Here is a 25,327-nt window from a genome sequence, read left to right on the forward strand (position 1 = left end):
AATCAAAAGGGTCATTTCATCGAAAGTAGTTTCGTCGAAACTCATTCCGCCGAGTCATTTCATCGAAAGAATCATTTCCACGAAAGCCGTTTCGTCGAAATAATCATTTCACCGAAAGTCGTTTCGTCGAACGCCATTGCGCCGAAAGTGTCATTTCACCGGAAACAGTTCCGTCGAAACCCATTCCACCGAAAGCCGTTTCACCGAGACATTTCATCGAAAGGATTATTTCGCAGGAAGCCGTTCCGTCGAAAGGGTTATTTCGCCGTAAGCCGTTTTCGTTGAAAACCAATTCCGCCGAATGGTTCATTCCACTAAAAGTCGTTTCGTCGAACGTCATTTCACCGAATGCCGTTTCTTCAAAACCGTTTCGCCGTAAACCTGTTTCTTCGAAAGCCATTTCGCCGAAAGCCATTTCGCCGAAAGCCGTTCCATTGAAAACCATTTCGCCAAAAGGGTCATTTCATCGAATATAATTTAGTTGAAACCCATTCCACCGAAAGCTGTTTCCCCGAAAGAGTTCGCTGAAAGCCGTTTCGTCGGCAGACATTTCAACAAAAGGATCATTTCATCGAAAGTAGTTTAGTCGAAAGCCATTTCGTCGAAACGGTCATTTCGACAAAAGCCGTTTCGTCGAAAGGGTCATTCCACCGAAAGGCATTTCGCCGAAAACCAATTAGCCGAAAACCGTTTTATCGGATGCCATTTCATCGAAAGGGTCATTTCACCGAAAACCTTTTTCTTCGAAAGCCATTTCGCCGAACGTGTTTTTCTTCAAAAGCCATTTCACCGAAAGACGTTTCATCGAGCGCCATTTCACCGAGAACCGGTTTTTTCGAGAGCCAACTCACCGAAAGCCGTTTTGTCGAAAGCCAATCCACCGAAAAAGTAATTTCGCCGAATCATACAACTGTCTAAGTATTGTATTGGGATTGATTTAAATTAACAGTAAATGATATATGATAGTGTTCATGCCCATTTTGTAAACTTAAAATCGTACATCTGAAACATTACCTTTTTAAAATGCAAGATGAATTCATTTTTCTGTGATTAATTCAGGAAAAAATACTCTCTTGATTGAATTTTTCAGATTAATTTATAGAACTCACAAAGGGATTTCCTTTTATTCCCAGGCAATTCTTCTGAAATCATACTGAAAAGCAGACTTCTAGCTTTCCCGAGGGACCTGTCGTCATCCTGGTTGCTTTCAAATGAATTCCAGAATATTCTAAATTCGCAAATTGCTTGCCAAATCATTGCTTGATCATTTATTTATCGATTTGTCTCTGTACAAATTCAACAGTTTCACTTTTTCTGTACCATTTAATTCTACTATTTCACTGTCACGTTATTACACTTTCACAAAGTCACTATACTTTAATGAAGCATAACAAACGTTACAATACAGATACGCGTATTTCGGAATGTTACTTACATCCTTCTTCAGTGTATCGGTTTTATAGTTTTACGTTTTTTATGCTTCATTAAAGTATAGTGACTTTGTGAAAGTGTAATAACGTGACAGTGAAATAGTAGAATTAAATGGTACAGAAAAAGTGAAACTGTTAAATACATTCCACTAACAGCTCCAGGTAAAAAATAGTCTGTACAAATTGATTTCTCACTTCTCGTCGGACAGTGCAGAACTAGGCCGACAAGGCGCAAAATCTGACCAGATGACAGTAGGTTTCGAATAATGGGTAGATATCATTTTTTTGAACATTGTTGGAAGTATATTTCGCTGATTATAATGATGAACGTTTATTTATCTTCGATTTTAGCCGTTTGGTCTTTCACTGTTCATCAAAGCAAATGTGTTAAAGGGTTCCGCAGGCACAAATAGCTTGCCAGACTATAGTTTTCCTATCAACTTTTTTACTTGCGCCTGTACTTACTGGGACAGTATTTATAATCGAAAATGTGACGAACGAATGGAAGCATGATTTGAGAAGGGTAATCTGAACGTAACGAAGAAGTGATTGAGGTGAGGTGCTCAATGCAAGTGGGAAAAATTCATATTGTGTGCGTACAACATGAATACAACGGATGATAGATACCTTCCTTGTGGAACTCATGCAAATTATCACAGTTCGAATCAAACGCTGACTCCGTACAGGTGTGAATCCGTCGACACTGAAAAAAAGTCAAGTTCATATATAGTTCAGCACGAGATTACCTTCTTCAACCGACTGACACCCTACTTAACAGAGTGACACCTAGGATTGAATGAAATTTTCTTTCCCCGAAGGACATTATTTCCACAGAACATCTGTCCATTAGTCAGACAGCGAAATATGACACGAGGTCTAGTTGACGAGGGAACCGCTTTGGAATCATTTTCACCCGACCATAAACAATCGAAAGACTTCGTAATTCCGGTCTGATTCGATACCCTCCCTCTCCTCACCGGCGCAGTGATAGAGCAAACATAGTCCGCCCTCTGCTGACACTGACGCAACTGCTGTCAGTTTCGAAGACATCCGACCACGAACATTTCACAATCCGGTTACCACCCAAATCTCAGAAGGTTTGCGCAGAGTATCACAGGATTGCTTGGGGAGTACACATTTCAGCCTGTCAGAGAGCCTACCCGCGGTGGCACCGAAGGAATTGAAGCGGAAGGCACCGAGTGAAAAATGATGTTGGCTTGCGATAATGGTGTTTCATACCACCACCACCACCTTCTCCTACTTTTCCTCCTGTTCCTGCTCCTACTCCACCACACATCTGTCACCTGAATTGGTGGAACGGTTTTTCCTTTCCGCCGATTGTTTGCAATCGGTCGCGTTAAGTTGCCGGTGGAAAAGTTCCTCGAGCATCGTTACGCCTCTCGCCCTCTCGCCTCGGGGGAGGCAAAATGTGGTTTGTTAAAACCGTGAATGTTTGGATTTCGCACGAGCACACGCGCGTAAAGTTTGCGGAATCACATTTTGTTTGGGTTTCTTGTTTTCCCGGAGTCACTGAGATGCTAAAACAAATCAAATCTACGTTTTTTTTGCTCTCGAACAGAAATCAGATGAGGGTTCAATTTTGACTTATCCTGATAGCAACAAATATTTCAAAATCGAAGCAAACTTTCACCAATCCAAGTGACAAGCAGGGCAGGTTCGTACCCAGGATTTTGTTTTGGGAGGGGTCCCCGCATCTAGCTTTTGGTTTTTTGAAGCGGAACTTCAAAGTTTCCGAATTAGCATAGAAAGTAATTTGCAATTTAAGTAAATAGTCACATATGTTGGATGGCACTATGAGGGATTAGAGCAAAAAGTTCTATGAGTCAAAGGGAATAGATCGATTGTTTACATTTCTAGAGTCATATACTCCCGGAGATTCGATTTCTGGTTCCGGAGTTACTGAGTGATGAGTGTTGGAGACTTTAATTTCAAGAGGGTGTTTTCGTTACTGACGATGTAAAAAGTAGCAAAAAGTTCTTCTAGTTTGCAAATTTGGTTGATTATTGCTCGAACAAATTATCAAAACATTCGAAATGGAACTCCCATCGATTTCTCAGAGATTAGCTAACAGCTATAGTCCTGGGGTGTCCTTTGCTGTATCAAACAAACGTCTCCACATAACTCGGTCCATGGCTGCTCGTCGCCAGCCACTCAAGGCACGGATGCTTCTGAGATCACCCTCCACTTGATCGATCCACCTTGCTCGCTGTGCTCCTCTTCTTCTTGTACCAGTCGGATTAGATTCAAGAACCATTTTCACTGGGCTGTCGTTCGACATCCTTATGACATGCCCAGCCCATCGTTGACGTCCGATTTTAGCTGTCCGTACGATAGGTGGTTCTCCTAGCAGCTGTAGCAATTCGTGATTCCGTCTTTCATCTGCACTCCGCCATAGATTGTCCTCAATACCTTTCTTACGAAAACACTGAAGGCGCGTTGGTCCTCTGCCAACATGGTCTAGGTCTCGTGGCCATAGAGAACAACCGGTCAAATGAGCGTTTCTCTGAGTCCAAAGTACGCACGATTCCCTGCCAAAATACGTCTCTGAATTTCTCCGCTGGTGTCATTATCAGCGGTCACCAGTGAGCCCAATTACACGAACTCGTCAACCACCTCGATATCGTCACCGTCTATCAATATTCGTGGTAGGAGGCGTAGTGTTTCTTCTCCAGAGTCTCTTCCTCTCATGTATTTTGATTTTGACACATTTATGGCCAGTCCGATACACCTAGCTTCAGCTTTCAGTCCGATGTAGGTTTCCGTCATCTTCTCAAGGTTACGTGTCACAATATCAATATCGTCAGTGAAACCAAAAAGTTGTACGGACTTTCGGAAGATAGTGCCACTCGTGTCGATCCTCGCTCTTCGAATCACACCTTCCAAAGCAATATTGAACAAGCTACAAGAGAGTCCATCACCTTGCCGTAGCCCTCTCCGAGATTCAAAGGAACTCGAGAGCGTCCCAGATAGCATATCGCTCTATCCATCGTTGCTTTGACCAATCGCGTCAGTTTATCCGGGCGGAACGTTTCTGTGAATGGCGAGCGTTATTACCGATGATTGACGATTTCTTTTTGCCCAAAACGGAAGAATTGAACATGCCTGACATGTGGTTTCAACAAGACGGTGCCATATCCCACACGGCACGCTACGCAATGACCAAATTGAGAGCCGCCTTCGGTGAACAGTTTATCTCACGTTTTGGGCCCGTCAATCGGCCCCCTAGATCGTGTGATTCAACTTATTCTTGAGAGACCATGTTGAGGCTTATGTTTACAAGGATAAACCAGTAACGTTTGACGCACTGGAAGCCAATATTGAAGCATTTATTCGTGAAATACCGGCCGATATGTTGGAGAGAGTATGCCAAAATTGGAGCTTGGGCCTGGGCATCTAAAGCGGAGCCGCGGCCAACATTTTCATGAAAAAATCGATTCCAATGAAGATTTTATCGATTTTCTTCAAATTTTCGTTTTATTTTGGAAATCAAACCCTATATCGCTTAAAAATTCACCCTTTATAAAATTGTTTTGGCTATACCGGTTCCCGCTTTCCTGTTTAGAAAGTACCGGAAGCAGTGCTGAAAAACTCAAAATGAAATATTTCGATTTTCCAAAAATTAGGCTCATATCAAAGGTCCTATGGTCTCAACGGTTTCTCTGTAAGTTTATTCGAGTCCGGATTCTTCCGGAACCGGATTGAACATTTCCAGCGACTGTTCCGTTGGGGAAAAAGACTTCATCGCATCACTAGATATATCGAAACAGATTTCAATATAACTTCATAATGTGCATAACAAAAATATGTGAAAGTCTCGTCTCGTGCCCTCCTCTGGGCACCTCGTACCTGGTGACAAGAGCCGTTGTCCGATCTAGTAGACCGTGCGATTTAAAATCACGAAACCGTGAAAACATTTAGTAAGCTTTTGCATCTCGTTTCACTGTTTACCGGCAAAGAAAAAAGACGCCCACGGAGTGGTTTTGAGTTTTTTTTCTCTGTTTTTTGAATCGATTACTGTACCAAAGTGTTTCCCAGCGATCTCATCCGCTACGGCTAATTGACCAGAAAGTGATACAATCTCATCTACGCTGTCCCATCTGACTGAGCTTTATTTAGCTAAGATCTCACCCACCAACACACAGACACAAAACATGAATGGGGGGGTTTCATAAACCGAAATATGGAATGGCAAGAGATGTTATTTTCTCGATAAAAAAAATACAGTGGGACAATGGGGGTAAGATGGACGGACTGGAGAATTGCTCCACCATCATTAACTGAAATTTAATCCCCGGCCTACTTCGCTCAGCACGCCACCTCCGTTCCTTTCCCGCAGGTACATTTGACAGAACACATCAAAGCGGCTGTCATCGTGGGAAAAGCGCCTATAACTAACACCTGTGAGTCGGAGTAGAGCCGATCGGCGGAAAAGTAGGGGAATCTAAAAGCAAACCTCCTATCAATGCAGTAATGTAACGAAAGAAACAAACTTGGTTGACTTGAGTTGATTCGGGATTGGAAAATAAACTGCTACAGTGTGTGTCAGAGAGAGAGAGAGATGAAAACAACTGAATGGGATCCCGAAAGCCGATCTGGGGAACCGATGGACCCAGGAAAAAATGGGTCCGTTGACTAGCAGGTTGGACGACGATGAAAAACTGGGAAACAAGTTTTTGGAGCTCGGAGAGATCGTCGTCGATAAAACCTGTTCCCTTAACCAACCAATCAAGTGGAAGGGACCCGTAAAAGGGCTGCCGCCGCCGCCAACAGCTGATAAAGAGAGAGAAGAAAAGACGATCACAACAACCAACTGGATCGAAAATAGAGGCTTTCATTCAGCTCCGTCTCCGGTAACTGTAATTCTACAGATGAAAGGCAATTGAAATCAACGGAGGTAACGGATTACGACTCGGTCGGGCCCGGAGTCAGTCAGGACGTCGGAGGGCTGCAGAGACACAGAGAGCTTTAATTCCCATATCTGTCTCGGTACGGTAACCGTCTTCGAACGGTAATTGTATGTTTTGAATTGGCGTTAATGAGCTACTGCGCGAGCGAGCATTTTAAAGTTGCTGTTAAAGGATCAGAACGACGTAAAGACGACGTCAAAGCTAAACAAAGCAGGCGGTTTTTGGTGAGCGTGTGTGTGTGTCAGTTAAAAGCCGAAAATTTTCCACGGCGATGACTTGGCGCTTCGAGACTGTGAAATAAAACCTCGTAATGAGATGACATTTCAACTTCATTATTAGATGAAAACATTGTTGTCTATGCTATGGGACTCGGAAGCGATAAAATTTTCACCCTACTTTTGATAGACAAAAGCGAACCCCCTTTTGCCGGAGGCAAAACAATGGAATAAAGTTTTATCGTGACGAAAATTTTACCCCGAAAATGCCGTAACTGGCGGCCACAATGAAGCGAACAAGTTCTTTAACATCTAGAGGTGTTTCTCATCATTTTTTTTTGTTGAATAACCTACCTCTTAAAGATTGTGTTTTTTTTGCGGTTCCATAAATCTCGAACTTTTATTGTTCACTACACAATTGCCGGTCACTCATTGAATATAGTTCACAATCCGGCGAAAAAAAATGCACTGGATGGAAGACGTTGCACTTTTCATCCATAAATCAGTTTGTAATCGAATGTTGCAGGATGCTTGCAAAAAAAACCGGAACGCAGTCTAAAAGTCATGGCTTGCTGTGTGCGACGAAAGTGTTCGTTTTCTTTTGTTTCCCAGCTGGCTACGACCATAGTTGATCCAACTCATCTAAGTCGTTTTTGTTAAAAAAAATAGAAATAGAGCAAGCAAAAATGTGACACATGAAACAGAGTTCTCGGTTGATTTTTCAGAAGACCGTAAGAGCAAATGACAGTTTCTCTTTGTTTACTCTGTCTTTCGATTATTATTGCGATGTGATTATGAAGATTTCCTTTGATTCCAGAATTCTGTTTGAAAGTCGAAAGTTTCGGGTATCGTTTTATGCAAAAAGTTGAGTGATAAACGTGAAAACCGCTTGGTAATTGCTTGGAAGAAAAAGTAAACAAAGAGAAACTGTCACTTGCTCTTACGGTCTTCCGAAAAAATGAACCGAAAGTTGAGTTCGCCTTAAACAACGATGGTATGAGCCAATCACCGTCGAAGCTCTAAATCATCACATTTAGGTTCCTAACGTGCCTTCCAACAAAAGGGTTTGACGGTAGTTAACTCTTACTTCATGGGACTACGATAGTATTGTTGTTCTGATTGAAGCTAGAGTACTCATGGCATTCAAGAACAGCTTCCATATCTTCGATTAAACGTAAGATCATGATCTCAAATGCTTTTTTGTCCTAAAAACTCTACATTAGAACGAGAAATGCCTTCGAGGATGTCTGAGTTGTCTCTATTCTGAATTCCAATCTCTGACACACGAAAAAAAAGGACATTAGCAAACTGTGGATCAAGTGGGTTAGCCCATGAACAAGTTTTCCGATTGGTCAAACCATCAGAGGATCGATGAAACTCATTCGTTTGAAGGAAGCTATGATGATAAAACTGTTGGAATAAAAGATTAGGCTAGAATCCGTATTTTTTCATCTTGACAACGCCCGGCCACAGATTTAGACTTCTGTCGGAGACGAGTTGGATTGTGGTATATACCAAAAATTCCTGGGTCAGAATTCGTTTCGTTTGACGGGTCACAGTCTACTTTCATTTAGCCTACTCACGCTTACTCGCAACCGATCGAAAGGTGGACGACGGTTTTTTGATCCGTCAGCCAGCGCAGCGGCATTTCGGTCGGTAAAAGTCCAGTATCAGAATTCCAGGTCCAACATTCATTTCCAGAATCCAGGTTTAAATTTCGGTTTCAAAATTCGATCTAGATTTCATATTAAGTACTCAGGTTCAAAGTTTTGTTTCAGAATCCACGTTCAGAGCTCAGGTCAAGCATTCGTTTCCAGATTCAATCCAGTATCTAAAATTCATATCCAGAATTTATTTTCATAACACAAATTCAAAATTCAGTTCGGAAATCCATGTTCAGAATTCCAGTCTAACATTCAGCTCCGTAATCCTGGTCCAGAATTTTCAGAACTCAAGCCCGGAAAAAATTACCAGAATCCAAATTCATTCCCAGAATCTAAGTTCAGAATTAATTTCCAGAAACCAGGTTCAGAATCCTGGACCAGAATTCAGTTTTCAATTTCATTTCCAAAATCTAAATCAAATTAGATTTCAAGACTGCGCCTGAAATTCCACAGTACTGATCCAAAATTCATTCCCATAATCCAGTATCAGAATTCTATTCAGAATCCAGAACTCAAATTCAGTACCCAGGCCCAGAATTCAATTCTAGGATTCATTTCCAGAATCCACATCCAAAACCCAGGTCAGAAATCCAGGTTCGGAATTCATTTAGTTCTAGGTTTGTAACCGAATTCTGGGCCCGGGTTCTTCCAGGAGCAGAATTTAGTTTCAGGAACCAGACTCGGAATTGTTTCCAGAACCCAGATCCAGAAGTGATATTTAGAACTCAGGTTCAAAACTAAGTTCAGAATTTAGTTTCAGAAATCTCTCCAGGACCATAATTCACATTCGGAATTCAGTTTCTGAATCCAAAATTCATATTTGAGACCCAAGTTCAGTTCCAGAATTCAGGTCAGGTTCAGACTCCATATCCAAAATCCAAGTCCAGAAGTCATTTTCAGAATTCAATTCCAAATCCGAGATTCAGAGTGCTGACCCAGAATTCGGTTCCAGATTTAGAATTAATATTTTTACTCTTTTTTCTTTTTTTAACGACTAAGTTTAGTAGTCAGTATTTATTTTTTCTTTTTGCGATATTCTCCTAACCAGAGAACATTTTTTTGTAGAAACAGACAATGAAAATTATAGAATGATAGTACTCAAGGGAGAGCAAGGATGTGAAAATATAGAACGGAAAAGTGTCACATCCTTGCTCTCCCTTGAGTACTATCATTCTATAATTTTCATTGTCTGTTTCTACACAAAAATGTTCTCTGGTTAGGAGAATTTAGAATTAATTTCCAGAATCCAAGTCCGAATATAAAAATTCAATTCTAGAATCCAAGATTTAACTTCAGTATCAGAATCTAGGTACGGAATTCTCTCCAAAATCCAGATCCAGAATTCATATTCAGAATCCAGAACTCAGGTTTAGATCTCAGTTACAGAATTATTTTCCAACTTTTTAGTTTCAGAATCTGTTACGATTTCAGGTACAGAATTATTTTTAGAACCCAGATCCGATATTTAATTTAAGAATTTAGTTCTTGGAATGTTTTCCAGAAACCCAGTTCATGAATTCATTACCAGATTATGTAGATAATTCAAACGAAGAATCCATAAGGTTCTAGAATTTAGGTCAGGAATTCAGTTCAAAATCCAGTTCCAGAATTCATTGCAAGAATCCATATCCGAAATTCAAATCCAGAAATCATTTTCAGAACATAAATTCAGAATTTGGGCCCAGCATTCAGTGTCATAGTACTGATTCAGAATTAATTTCTAGAATCCTAGTCCGGAACTAATTTCCAGAATGCAGACCCGGAATTCAATTCCAGAACTCAATTTCAAAATTCAGTTCCAGAAACCAGGTTTAGAATTTCTTTCCAGAATCTTGAACCAAATGTTTTCCAGAATCCAGATCCATAATTCATATTCAGAATCCCGATCCTGAATGCTTTTTCACCAAATTAGAATTCAGTTTTAGAATCCCGCTGTAGAATCCATCCTCAGAATTTAGTTCCAGAATCAGATTCTACAATCCTGACCCGGAAATGATTTCAAAAACCGAATTTTCATAATTTAAGTTTAGAGTTCAGTTTTTTTATCCAGTTTTAGAATCCATCTTTAGTATCCAGATCCTGAATATATATTCAGAACATCCAGAATCTAGGTTCAGATTTCAGGACCAGGACTGAAATTCAGTTGAAGAATTCAGTTCCTGGAATGATTTACAGAACCCCAGTTCAGAACTCAGTTCGTGGACTCGGTACCAGATTTTGTGTGCAGAACTATGTTCAAGAATCCATGCTCACAATTCTGGTCTAGAATTCATCTCCAGATCCAGTCCCTGGATTTATTTTCAAAATCCAAGTTCAGAATTCAGCTCCAGAATCCACGCTTGGAGCTCACATTCTGAATCCAGGTCGAATATCCAGACAGGAATCATTTTTCTGAACACAAATTCAAAATCCCAGTTCCAGAATTTCCATGAATTCCAGAAGTTCAGTTCATGAAATTAAATCAGTACTACATTTTGTGTACGTAATTCAGTTCCATTCCATTGCTGAATTAATGTAATTCCAGTTCTATGCTCAGATACCAGGTCTAGAATTCATCTCCAGATTCCAGATTTATTTTAAAAATCCAAGTTCAGAATTTAAATTCATAATCCAGATGCAGCTCCAGAATTCTATTCCTAGAATCTGAAACTTTTTTCTGAGCATAAAATCTGGTATTAAATTTCGGAACTGAAAATTCTGGACCTGCATTCTGAAGTGTAATTGTGGATTCTGCATCTCAATTCTGAAACTGAATTGTAAAACTGAATTCCGAAAATGAATTTTGGATCAGAATTCTGCAACTTCAGATCTCGGTCTCAGAATCCAGGTTCAAAAAATTATCTCCAGAATTCAGATCCAGACTTTATATTCAGAATTCTGAATTCATGTTCCGCACTAAGATTCAGAATTTATTTCCAGAATCTGGGTTCATAACTCAGGTTTAGAATTAATTTCCAGAATCCAAATCCGGAAATAACTTCCAAATTCCAGATCAATTCTAAAATCCTAGTATTCAGTTATAGAATCAAGCTGCAGAATCTATCTCCTGCTTCATGGTTCTGAGTTTCTATTTAGAATTTGGTTCATGTATAGAATTATTTTCCTGAAACCCGGAAATAATTACCGAAATCCAGACCTAGATTTTAATTTTAGAATCCATCTCTTGAATCCAGATACTGAATTTATATTCAGAATCGAGGGTCAGATTTCAGGTACAAAATAAATTTTCAGATTCCAGGTCCGAAGCTCAATTCAAGAATACAGTTTCTGGAATGATTTCCAGAACCCCCAAGAATTCTGTTGCTAGAGTTTGGAACTGAAATCTGAACATAAAAATTGGCATTGAGTTCCGGAATTAAGCTCTGAAAATTATTCCATGAACTGAGTTCTTGCCAAAGAGATCCGAATCTAGCACAATTCTGAAATTTAGCTCTGGACATGGATTCTGCAAACTGAATTTTAAAATTGAATTCTAGAACTGAATTCTGGAATATAATCTCAAAAATGAAACTGAATTCCGAAGATGTGCACTGACTTTGTATTCTGTAACTGAATTCTGAAACGGAATTCAGATTTGTAATTCAGTTCCAAATCCAAGTATAGAATCAAGCTCAATACTCTGAATATAGAGCTTTAGAATAAAGAGTTCAGTTGAAGATTCCATTTGCAGAATCCAAATCTAGAAAGCAGTTCCAGCATTTGGGTTAAGCATGCAGTTCCTGATTTCAGGTTTAGAACTCAATTCAACAGTTCTGGTCCAGGTTTATAATTCAGTTCCAGGAACCGGCTTTCGAAAACAGTTTCCAAATCTGATTCCATGTTTAAAATTTAGTTATAGAAATCAGTGCCCGGATTCAGTTTTAGAGCCCAGCTCCCGAATTCCAGAATTCAGTTTCAGTTTCAATCCTGTTCCAGAATTGAGTTTACAAATCCAGGTCTGCATTTCTGCGCCAGGATCTAGGTCTTGATCCCCGGTTTGAAATTCAGTATTTGCTGCCGACCAAACTAATCAAAAGTACGGATAAAAGGGACTGGTTTGGCATAAACAGCTTACGAACTTTGTGAATACCATTCTAGGGAGCCACACCCTCCACACTTGAAAGTTCTCGTGACGCAACCGAACGCAGCTTCTTGAATTCATTGTTCAGCTTCTTCCCAGCGAGGAAGTACTACGCGGTACTTGTTCTGCTCTTTGCACAGTTTTATACAATTTTTTATGTTTGTAATCTTAGAGCCACTACTCTCAAGTTCAAATAAGTGCAGGTTTATCATAGCATTTTCATTTTTCGGTCCAATGTTCGAACTTGAAATAGACGGGTTCTTCTTCATAATTGTTGTAAATTTGTTTATCATTTAAACACTCTCAGATGGAATATTTCTAGAAACTGAATCAAAAGCCCCCTTGATGTTTAGGAAAACTGGTGCCATTTGAATTTGTGTTGTGAGAAACTCAAGATAATCCTTCGTTACTTTGCCCCTACAGAAGCCAAATTGTGTATCGGAAAGTAAGCCACATTAGTCTCGACCCAATTATCTAGACAAAGAGAATCATTTGTTCAAACAATTTTTGGATACAGAAAAGCATAGAAAGCAGCCGATTGAGAATTGAGATTGGAGGCTGATTTTACCCTCAAGGAGTTTATTGAAGCAAGTCAGTAAGAGTCAGGCAGACGGTTCAACGAGTTCAATTTAATTCTGTCTAAACCCGGAGCTTTATTGTTACACGACAAGAGCGCAAATGAGAACTCTACCATCGAAAAAGGTGTTCGATTTGTACTCGATATCGCGACGTGGGAGACTTTTTTTTTAGCGAAATCGAATTTAGATTCCTAAACCAGGAGCATTTAGCACCACTTTTTCTAGCTGTAATTTTTGGAGATACCTTCGAATCCTTACTAGGGAGCTAACTACTTACTTGTTTACTAATCACATCTACTCAGCAAATAATGGTGTCCGATAAGCACACTGAAATAATGAACACACAACCGGATCGGACCGGATCAGAGCTCGGATCGAGCTTGCAAGGAGACTAATTTGACCCCGCAAACAAGGAGCCACATTGTCTAGCCCAACAACAACCAACCGCGTGACGATTTCTCAAGCCCTCGGTCTCAGTCTCCTGTGTTTCGGATCACGCAACGGAACCCGTTTCTGGTTTCTGTTTTATTAAACCGTACCGTTTAAAAGCCCGATTGGCGGCAAAATTTATGAGTTCACGATGCAATCACAACGGCCGATTCGGTATCTCATGTGGGTGTGGCCTAGAGCCAAAACGTGAGAGCTATAACTTGATTCGAGATACAGACCAGCTGCACAGCTGATATCTTAATTATGGAAATTTTCCAAGCTATTATCGCCTGGCCGACGGACCGGTACGGTCCAGCTTCGGTTCCGCGGAGCTATCAGACGGAGCACTCCTTCGGCACGGTTCGGACCAAGAGAGATAGAGAGATAGGGTTCAATCGGTGCCCAATACAACAATCTGCTAACCAAACAGCAAAGCAAAGGATCACTCTGGCGATGTGATGTGGAAAATCGCTTTTAATGGTAATCATACGCTTACTTCGATGACCTTTTCCGGGCGGTGTCATCATCGTCGGCATCATCTCATCGATTGGAGAGCCCCCTGGCAAACCCCGAAGAGGGAAGAAGGAGGATGGTCAAGTTACAAACAACCGCTCGTTCGTAGTCTGCTTTTGCTCATGCATATGCATGGTTTTAATGAAGTTCGTCTGTATGAAGCCACAGTTCCACCTCGTCGTCCCCTTTCGCTGGGTTCGTTAGTTGTCCAGGTCCGTGCTCTTGTCTAATCGAAATGAGGGCAAGAGTCAATTAATTTCGATACACCTAGTCAATGAGGATGCGTGTTTCGAAGCTGGTCAGAAGATGGGAGTAATTATCAGCTGAACTGTTTCGATTCGTGACAGGCACAGGTTCTATACGGGAACTAAGATGTCACTCCTTGCTTCCTAGTCTTGGTATCCGTTTCGTGTTTACCTTCCTGACGTTTATCCACCACGATAATCGAATCAATTCCGACTGGAATTCGCACAAAAGTTTTCAGCTACCATGGCAACTGCCCGTCAATCAGGCGCGGTCCATTGCTTCGGTGTCATTTGTTGGGATTGGGACGGTTGTTCAAAAATAGTCTGTCTCTCTCTCTCTCTCTCTCTCTATCCCTTCCGCAGAAGTGATACCAGTTTCAGTACCATTCCGGCGCTCTTTTATGCAAATTACGAGACAAGTAATTATCGATGCAGTCGATGTCGATTTGATGTGCGTGTGCAAATTGGTTAATTGGGCCTGGACCTGACCGTGTGGGGGCATTTGGGAGAGGGGGAGCTCCAGAAGCTATCGATTGATTTCCCTGTGGAGAAACAGAATAAAACAACATACTGTTGTACGTTTCGGACAGCCCCTCTGTTGGGTCGCGCGTCCGGCACTGACCAAAAGGTCTGTCGTGAACCGAGGTCAAACCAATTGCCGCTCGACAGATCATCGACAGCGGGGCCGTTTCACATTCGGTTCAGTGTAAGAGTCAAATACAAAAGGGCACAACATGATCATATTTTTCGTCCATTTTTGGTACGCGGCGAATTCCCTTCCTTCCTACCACTCGGATCTTCGCAGAATCGGAAGCTGACCACGAATGAGCCGTTTTTTTTTTGCGTCGAACATCATTTTATTACAACCAGTTTGTTAATTCACTTCCTCCACTCACTTTGTTCGAGCCGGTATTGTTAATTCCAGTTTGTTGTTTTTTTTTCCTTCCATTGGTTTTGGCTGCTGTAACTTATGAAAGTGTGTGTTCAGAAGCACGGCATGTTTACTGGGGCAGAAAAAAGTTGTTACTGTTTAATATGCCGTATTTCAATCATTTTTTTTTAGGTTTTCCGAGAGGAGGGGAGATTTCACGGATGAAAAATTATCTCTCGGTTGGCATAAGTCGCCTAATCAGAAAGCATAGAAAGTATTTATGTGTTGGGGAAATTTAGATACGATAGAAAAAAACGTGTGCCATCAATTTGGAAAATAGTAAAATTACACCTGAAAATAATTTTATTTTGCTCAACAGTTAACAGTTACTTAAAAACCTTAAATATGAAATATTTTAACCACTTCGCCCATCGAAAGATAGGCTAGAAAAAAACAAGCCTCGAATTCACAACTTTCCAATACAAAAACAAGTGTTTCAGACTAAGATTCAATCTATTCATTTTGATCCAATTGGCAAAACGATTTCCCCCGGATAGGAATAAGCTACGGGTTCGAGTCTTGTCTCTGCGGTAGCTTTTTCGCAGACAGAACCCTTACAACATATGGCTAGTGACAAGTCCAAGGGCTTGACAATGCCAAAAGAGCTTGACGATCCCTCCCCAGGCCACTGTGAGTTGTAGAGCTAGTCTAGGATGCAAACAAGCCCTACTATACCGAGCCCTAATTCAAGGTGTCAAGGTGGAGATCTCTTCAAACCCCTTTGCCAAAAGGGGTTTGAAGAGATCTCCACTCGCAAAACCGGATGCGAAGGAGAAAGGAACAGTGGTAGCCAACGGAACGAGCGACAGTAATGCTCTCGTCAAATCGGTGTACCAAGCAAAAACCCTGGAGTCGGAGTCTGGTGAAGTTCTATTGAGTATGACGACGATCATCGCTTTCAGTAGCGAAAAGAGTAACATCAGCAAAAGACCTCAAGCTGAAGTTATGGAAAGCCGTAAATGCGGCCAAGAGGGACCAGGAGGCTCTAATGGCGAAAGCATGACTAAGTGCTCTCAAATGGAGCCCTTCTCTTTCCAAAGTGCGTAAGAAACGAACAGAGACCCCAATCCAAAATGTGATACTTGGTCCCTGCGACAGAACCCGAGCCTAGTGAAAAGGCTTAAACTGGTAAGGACAAGCCCGATAAGCAAGGAGCAATCCGATATGGAGTGGCACTGGCTCAAAGTGACCGGGAAGAAAACGAAGAAAGTCCCCATAGAGCGCGAGAGAAGGGTTATGAACAAAGAGGAAGCCTTGCTGGCCAAGACCGACAAGGAGTAATACGCCGACGTCCTCAAGGCTATACGGAACAAGACAAAGCTAGCCGATCTTGGGAAGGAGATTCACAGCATCCGGCGTACTAGAACGGGCGAGATGTTACTTGTGCTAGAACAGGAAGAACAATCGGTAGGAACGGAACTCGGGGCTCTAGCCCAGAAAGTTCTAGGCGACGAGGTCGAAGTAAGCTAGCCAAGGCCATAATAAAGGAGCAAGGAAGTGTGGATGTCCCACAGGAATCCATTCGCCTGAGAAATGGACCCCAGGGCACTCAGAGAGCCACGTTCAAGCTATCGGTCGGTTCGTGGACTGTAGACCTGATGGGTAGAACACCAATCGTGATTGCTAGAGCAGACGCTGCTAGAGGCCCTTGCTAAGCTAGGCTTGCAGACTTCGACTGTGAAACGTTTAGTGCAGTCCTCGCACTGGAGGAGTACACAGTGAACCTGGGGGGGGGGGGGAAGAGTAGATAGCCGTCCTGGTGCAGGCGTGCGATGCGACAGTGCCGAGGAAGGCACGACCGTGGATCAAATTGTGCTTTCCAAAGCATCAATCGTTATTTCTCCGGTTCATGTTCTGTTTTCTGAACTTTGATTCTGGGTTTGAATTCTGTACTTGGATCATGCCTTTGGACCTGGAGTTGGACTCAGGACTTGAACTCTGAACCTCAGTTCTGGAACTAAGCTATGGACCTGGATTCTAAAGTTAAATTCGGGACCTGGATTCTGCATCTGAATTGTGGACCTAATTTCTGCATCTGAAGGCAGGACCTAGATCTAAACCTTGATCTTGGGGTCGGTTTCTGGAACTGAGTTCTGGATCTGGATTATGAAACTAAAGTTTGGAACTCGGTATTTGAATTCTACAGCCAAAATTCAGAGCCTAGGTTCTGGATCTGAACCATGATACTGGGTTCTGGACCTACATGAATTGAACTGTGACTTTTGTTATGGAGCTGGATTCTGGACGTAAATTCCCAATCTAAGTCCTGAACCTGGATTTTGACATGAGTTCTGGCTTCTAGAACTGTATTCTGGACCTGAATTCTGAAGGTGAATCTTGGATCTGGATTCTGGATCAGAACCTCAATTATGGAATCGAGGTCTGAACCTGGATTCTGAAACTGATCTCTGGATCAGGATTCGAAATCTGAATTCTGGACCTGAATTCGACATCTCAATATAGAGTCTTAGTTTTGGATTTGAACTTTGATTTTGGGCCGCGATTATGAACATGAAATGTAATACTGGATTGTAGACCATGATTTTGAGCCTGGTCATGAATTTTAGAGTTGGATTCTAGATTAGAATTGTGAACCTGGAGGTTGATTCTGTACCTAAAAGAACTGGACCTTACTTTAAGCCAAGGAGTTGAATTCTGAACGTAAATTCTGAATCTAAGTCCTGAACCTGGATTTTGACATGAGTTCTGACCCTGGCTTCTAGAACTGTATTCTGGACCTGAATTCTGGATCTGGGTTTCTCAATTCTGGACTTGGAACTGTATTCTGAACCTCAATTATGGAATCGAATTCTGAAACTCTGGGCCTGGATTCGGCATCTGAATTCTGGACCTGAATTTAGAGTATGGGTTTTTGAATGTGAAATTTGATTTTGGGCCTGAACCTGAAATCTTATACTGGATTCTGGACCATGATTTTGGGTCTGGTCTTGAATTTTAGAGTTAGATTTTGGATTAGAATTCAGATTTCCGGTCAGGAGTATGAACCTAAATTCTAGAATAGAGTTCTGAACCTGGATTCTATATCGGAATTTAGTAGCTAGAGCCTGGATTTAGCCTTGACATTGAGTTGGAGCTGGACCTTGAACCAAGATTCCAGGTCTGGATTTTGGACTGAAATTCTGGACCTGGATTCTAGAACTGTGTTCTGCAGCTGGATTCTGAAACTGAATTCTGCACCTGGATTTTGGACTTGAATTCTGAACCTGAGTATGAATTTTTACCTAAAACTGGACGTCGATTTTTTTAGCTAAACTATGGGCTGAAATTTCCAGTCTAAATTCTGAACCTAAATTCTAGAACTGAGTTCGGGAGCTGGATTTAGTGTCGGAATTCCAAGAGCTGGGGCCTGGATCTAACCTTGATATAGGACTTGAGCTATGAAACAGGATTGTAGAACTGTATTTTGGACCTGGATTCTGAAACTGAATGCTGGATCTGGATTCTAGAACAGAGTTCTGCAGCTGGATTCTGAAACTGAAATTAAAACTTGGTTTTTGGACTTGAATTCTGAACCTGAGGCTGAATTCTTACCTAGAACTAGACCTCGATTTTTTAGCTAAACTATGGACTGAAATTTCCAGTCTGGATTCTGAACCTATATTCTAGAACAGAGTTCCTGAGTTGAATTCTAGAACTGGATTCTTCATCAGAATTTATGAGCTGGAACCTGGATCTAGCCTTGATTTGGGACCTGAATGTGGATTATGGTCCTGAACTCTGAAACTGAGTTGTAAACCTGGACATTGATTTTGGAGCTAGACCTTGGGCCGAGATCAAAGTTTGGATTTTGGACTGAAACTCTGGACCTGGATTCAAGAACTGTGTTTTGCGCCTGGATACCGGAATTGGATTCTGAAACTGAATTCTGCATCTGGATTTAAATTCTGGACCTGAGACTGAATTCTTACCTAGCACTAGATATCGATTTTTTTAGCTAAATTATGGATTAAGTTAGCCGATCTGGATTTTGAAACCTAAATTCTAGAACAGCCTTGATTTGAGACTTGAGCTCTGAAACAGGATTGCAGAACTGTAGTTTGCAGCTGGATTCTGACACTGAAATCAAAACTTGGATTTTGGACTTTAATTCCGGACCTGAGGCTGAACTCTTACGTAGAATTGGACCGCGATTTTTGTCGTGAATACGACTTACTTTACTATGGGGCGCCTTTTCAAAATTAGCCATATGGAAGAATGGGCAGAACTTAATCGTGAACATCACGATTTGTATTAATGGTAGCAACATAATTCTTTCACCATTTCATCAAAAATATGATCAGGAATTCAGGATAATATTTTGAACAGTGTGCGATAACCACAAACAACTCAAAAATTAAGTTTTCTTAATTTTTGAAAACAACGCGGAGAACTCTTTACTTTCGCTTGGGTTTTTCGCGCAAGGACGACGATTTTGAGGTAGTCAGGCACATATCTTCAACTGAATGCGTATAAAAGGGGAACCGTGGTCGAAAATCGATCATTTCCCTTCGTGCGTTCGATGGAAGCAGACGTCGTGGGAGTGGAATCATCAACCAGCAGCGACGGAGAATGCACCTTCTGCGTGGTTAAAACCTCAAACGCTCAGGTCGCATCTCTCATTCGCTTGTTGGCCATCGAGGAAAGAGGACCTTAACCAGCAGCAGCAGCGGGAATTAACCAGCAGCGACGGAGAATGCACCTTCTGCGTGGTTAAAACCTCAAACGCTCAGGTCGCATCTCTCATTCGCTTGCTGGCCATCGAGGCGAGAACCAGCAGCGACTGAAACTGGATTCTGAGTCTGTTATTGGATCTAAATTTAGGTCTTGAACTCAGGGTCCAGTTCTCTATTCCAGACTTCTATTCGGTTCTTCTTAAAACCATAATAATACTCCTAAATAATTATGCGCAATTTACTTTACTGTACCTCTATACAACCCATTTTTGTCGTGAATACGACTTACTTTACTATGGGATGCCTTTTCAAAATTTACCCTCTGAGAGAGTGATAAGTTTTTGATCGTGAATATCTATTGTTGTATCTAACGAATCAACATAATTTTTGCTACATGCCATCGGAAATATGATCACAATTTGATGATAAAATTTTCAGTTTTGTGACTGTCGTGACCAACAGCCAATTTCGATTTGGTGTATTGCCGTCTCTTCATTTTTTGTTTAGTCCGAACTGCCTCGCGCAAGTGTTGTCGAACGAATGACGAATTTTTTTAAAGCTGCGAAATTTCCAGCAAATTCTTGCACAATCATTAACTCAAGACCAAGCAAACGCCAGGACTGCCATGGCAACATTGTCAAGGAAACGGAGGGGAAATAAACATCGGTTTCTTTCGTTCTTTCTGTTTTTAGAATGCTTCCAAAACTTCCGTTTTGACGAATTTTCATAGACCACTAGACCAAGAACGCAAGGAATAAGGTTGATGATACAGATATACATATTTATCACAGGGCAGAATGTTAAGACGATTAACAGAAGCATTCGAACATTTATTTCTTCATTTATTCATCCATTTTTTTATAAAGCTGACCTAAGATTTATATTTATATATTTTATATATTTTATATTTACATCCTCCACAGTGACATAGTCTCAAATAATTCAAAATTAAACTTTTCTGAAATGTTTGGTATAAACGAGTATCAAAGAGGATAATTCATAAGGCGCGTTTGCCTTTCTCGTATTTTTAAAGCTCATAGCTCAGTGATCTGTGAAAGGATTTATATAATCTAACTACCAATAGAATCGAAATTTTTCAATTTAAACGTGTATAGCAAAAGCATTGATGTATTTCAATAGTACACTATTGAAAAACCTGTCTCATTTGATCCATGTCAACACCAGCCAATCAGAACGCGTTCTAAGGAAGAGAACAAAATATCTGCTGCTGTACAACAAATCGTCCGGGAAAAATGTTCCGAAAAGTGGTGAATATCGCAGTGAGTTCCTCAATTTGGTCCTTGTGAATGCTAGAAATGAATCCCTACAGCATATTGATAGTTTCTTTCAATAAATTATGCAAATCCGAAATGAAATAATCGACAATAAAATTCTGTATGCGGCTATTTTTATAGCCGTTAGGACCGCCCATTAGTGAAAAAGCTACAAACGAAATCACATAAAAGGAAATCTCTTAACAAAAATTCAATCAGTTTGGATTCAATCGCCACTGCGAGCAGATGTGTTTTGTGTCGTCTGCACAGCTAGTTTCGCTTTCGACAAGAGCGATTACGTCACAGCTGCCAGTCATTAGCATTGGAAAAAAAACAACGGTGGAGAGCATTGCACAATATCAGCTGTTCTAATGGCTCTAAAAGTTTTCTAAAGAACTATTAGGATTTGTTGTTTGCAAATCGTAGGGAAATATCCTCAGTTTACGGCAAATCAAGAACAGTTTGCTTAGATTTGTGCACTTTTCGCTGTGTGAAATTCACAGTAATCGAGATCAAGTGAAGCTTTCTTTGTTTTTGCGAAAAATGTGAAAAAGGGGAATGCGTGCATAATTCATACAATTGATATTCGGAAGTGTTAAGGAACATGTCAGTTGTTTTCGTATTCACGACATCCAGTTATGTCTCTGACATTACCCACCCGCCTTTTTAACAAGATTATGGACTGAGATATCCGATTTGGATTCTAAAATAGAGTGTTTTGCCCCAGGATACCGGAAATGAATTCTGGACCAAGATTCTAGAGCTGTGTTCTGCCTCTGGATTCTGAAACTGAATTCTGCATCTGGATTTATATTCTGAACCTAAGACTGAATTCTTACCTAGCACTAGATCTCGATTTTTTTAGCTAAATTATGGATGGAGTTAGCCGATCTGGATTCTGAATCTAAATTCTAGAACAGCCTTGATTTGAGACTTCAGTTCTGAAACAGGATTGTAGGACTGTGTTTTGCACCTGGATTCTGAAACTGAATTCTGAAACTGAGTTCTGCAGCTGGATTCTGACACTGAAATCAAAACTTGGATTTTGGACTTGAATTCTGGACCTGAGACTGAACTCTTACGTAGAAATGGACAGTGATTTTTTAGCAAGATTATGGACTGATATATCCGATTTGGATTCTAAAACTGAGTTCTGGAACTGAATTCTGGGATCTGAATGTGGATTATGGTCCTGAACTCTGGTTTGTGAACCTGGACATTGATTCTGGAGCTGGACCTTGAACCAATAATCCAGGTCTGGATTTTGGACTGAAATTCTGCACCTGGTTTCTAGAACTGTGTTCTTACCTAGAACTGGACTTCGATTATTTGAGCTGGATTATGGATTGAGATATCCTATCTGGATTTTGAACCTAAATTCTAGAACTGAGTTCGGGAGCTGGATTTAGTGTCGGAATTCCAAGAGCTGGAGCCTGGATCTAGCCTTGATTTGAGACTCGAGCTCTGAAACAGGATTGTAGAACTGTAGTTTGCACCTGGATTCTGAAACTGAATTCTGGATCTACATTCTAGAACTGAGTTTTGCAGCTGGATTCTGAATCTGAAATCAAAACTTTGTTTTTAGACTTGAATTCTGGACCTGTGGCTGAATTCTTACCTAGAACTGGACCGCGATTTTTCAGCAAGATTATGGATTTCCGGTCGGGATTCTGAACCTAAATTCTAGAACAAAGTTCTGGAGCTGAATTCTGGACCTTGATTTTGTATGGGAATTTCAAGAGCTGAAGCCTGCATCTAGCCTTGATTTGGGACCAGAATTCTGAAACTGTATTGTGAACCTTGATTCTGGAACTGGACCTTGGACTGAGATTCCAGGTTTGGATTTTGGACTAGAATTCTGGACCTGTATTATTGAACTATGTTTTGCACATGGTACTTTGCGTAAATGTGTAAAAATATTGAATATGTATAAAGTGGTTGTTTGAGTTATATCGAGATGTTTCCACATTTACTAATTATTGATTTGAAAGTTCTTCATGCAATGCCGTGGAAATTTTTATTTTAGTTTTATGTTCTATCGGAATTCGTACACAACTTGTACAATATCTCCTCAGAATGTATTCTCAATGAATTTAATTATTTTGTAGAACATTCTTATTTGAAAATCAAAATTGTTAAATAATCATTTAGTTTGCTCATAAATTTTCACTATTTGGGAAAACTAAACTGTTTATAATCACTAATTTTTCAATTATGACAGCGTTTTCCATTTCCAATCCGTGTCATGTTTGTCAGTCTATTTTTTTCTTTCAAACAATTGTTCAACTTTGAATCAATTAACCACATACTTATCTTGTTTCCGTTTCACCTTCTTTCCCACAGTTGACGTCAGCGTGGATGGCCGCCCGATCTGTGTGACGCTGTGCGACACCGCCGGCCAGGACGCACTGGATCCGCTCCGGCAGCTGTGCTATCCCGGTTCCGATGTGGTCCTGCTTTGCTTCTCCGTTGTCCAACCGGGCTCGTTCCGTTCGGTCGCGACCAAGTGGGAACCGGAAGTGGCCCGACTGAAGGGCTGCTCGCTGGTACTGGTCGGTACGCAGTCCGATCTGCGCAACGACCGAAACACAATACTCAAACTGCAGGTAACCTGAAAACCCACAAAAAAAAATAGAAATATTATTTATTCAGTTCCGTTTTTCTTTGTTTACTTGTTTGTTTTAGGCTCAGGGAGAGAAACCGGTTCCGGTTTCGGCAGCATGGGACTTTGCTCGCAAAATTGGAGCCAAATACATCGAGACGTCTTCGCACAGAAAAGTAAGGATGACATTCGTTTAAAGTGTGACCGGCAACACTGTTTTAAAGCCCATTTCCTCCCGCTAATTCAAATTAAAGTCATTTGCTGGCTGGCCTAACGTCAAGCCTCGTTGTCAAGCAGGCAACTGGTTTGTTTGGTTTGTCACCACGTACAATCAATTTTTTGAATGGTTTTTTTTTCCAATTGTTTGAACAAATACCTACCGCTAATTCGGCGATTATTCCAACCGCAAACAATCCCCTGCGCCGTTTTTTTTTATTTTTGCTTTCGTCTATGGATTTTATTTGAAGAAGGAACAAAAAAAAACATTGAACTTGAACTCTTCCATTCGCGAAATACCCGCGTATTTACCGCGGCCTCTCAAATATTGAGTAACCGCACAAATTTCCAAACAGCGTAGGCCGCGATTCTTCCGCTTCAAAGGAGTTTGAAAAATTACCAACCCGCAAATCACGTCTCATTATTTTTTTTTGGCAACGACCTCTCAATCAAAGCATGCCTCACGACGCACAAATGACGTTCGGCACCTGATTTGGAGGTTATGTCGTGCCGATATATCTATGTATAGACAAATTCCCCGACTGTCAATGTGACTTGTTGAAGGTCGTGTCCAAAAAAAAAACAACAAATAATGAAACCAATGGAATGAATCATCATCTTTTTTTTTTCCTCTTCTCATGTGTCTTTCAGGAACGAATCAAGGAGGTGTTCGATACCGCAATCTGGGACGCACTGCAGGCGCGCGAATTCGACCGGAAGCGACCGCTCTGGAAGCGGATGTTCTGCCTAGCCTGCTGAAATGCCGAGCGTGGAACGTAGAACGTGTATGCTCAGAGGGAATCATGAATCGAACCGGAAGACTGGTTTTTTTTCTTTGTATTTTAAACAAAAGTAATTATTATGTTTACTGTATAGAATGTTTGTATTATAGTAGGAAGATAGTTTAGCTTAACTAATGACAGTGACAATGTTGAAATTATTTGCACAACACAGATTTTTAAGCAATGTAATGAAGCAAAATTCTCTTCTGTATATGTATTTACCGTTGTATTTGAGGGTAGGTTAAAGACGGACGCGCGACGTCTTTCGCCAAGACGTTGGGGAAGAATTGTGCTCCAACAAAGAAATGACAGTAAATTATACGAAACTTTTATGGCTAACTGTAAGCAGAAAACAATTCGAACATTAATTGTAAATGTACCTAGACACTTGTAAGAAACAAAACAAAAACACACATTCAAGTCTTGCCAATCCTATCCAAAAACCACCGTAGTCGAAAAGCTACGGAAGCTGACTGAAAATAAACCGGAAAATTTATCCCATTGAAAAAAAAATCCAATTCCAATTACAAATAGAGAATGTCCTTTCCTTCTTCCGCCGAGTTCTGCAGGTCCCTGCACAGTCCACAGTCAAGTTGCACTCGCAGTTTGGGTAATTTATTTTCCTAACCTCAATTTCGAACCGAGCAATGGCAGACTGCCACATCGTCATTTGCTTCCGGAAGAACGGGGCTCGGGGATCTCGACGTAGGACATGGTGGAAACCCCTTTACAGGAAACAGGACCGGAGATTCCGGGCCACTCACTACTCGGTAGGGTTGGGTGGTCA

At 41.0% G+C, this 25,327-nt stretch overlaps 1 protein-coding gene across 1 annotated transcript in view; it reads left to right on the top strand.

Moving 5' to 3' along the window:
* The window catches only part of LOC131437130 (EF-hand calcium-binding domain-containing protein 4B), a 118,117-nt gene extending 93,070 nt beyond the window's left edge, over positions 1 to 25,047 (top strand). The window contains exons 5-7 of the mRNA XM_058606298.1: positions 23,284 to 23,546; positions 23,626 to 23,718; positions 24,410 to 25,047. Of these exons, the coding sequence (XP_058462281.1) occupies positions 23,284 to 23,546; positions 23,626 to 23,718; positions 24,410 to 24,517 (464 nt within the window). The 3' untranslated portion in view covers positions 24,518 to 25,047. The remainder of the gene's footprint in view (positions 1 to 23,283; positions 23,547 to 23,625; positions 23,719 to 24,409) is intronic.
* Positions 25,048 to 25,327: the final 280 nt, after the last annotated feature.

The sequence above is a fragment of the Malaya genurostris genome, chromosome 1 (assembly GCF_030247185.1).
Source record: "Malaya genurostris strain Urasoe2022 chromosome 1, Malgen_1.1, whole genome shotgun sequence".
Classification (NCBI taxonomy): domain Eukaryota; kingdom Metazoa; phylum Arthropoda; class Insecta; order Diptera; family Culicidae; genus Malaya; species Malaya genurostris.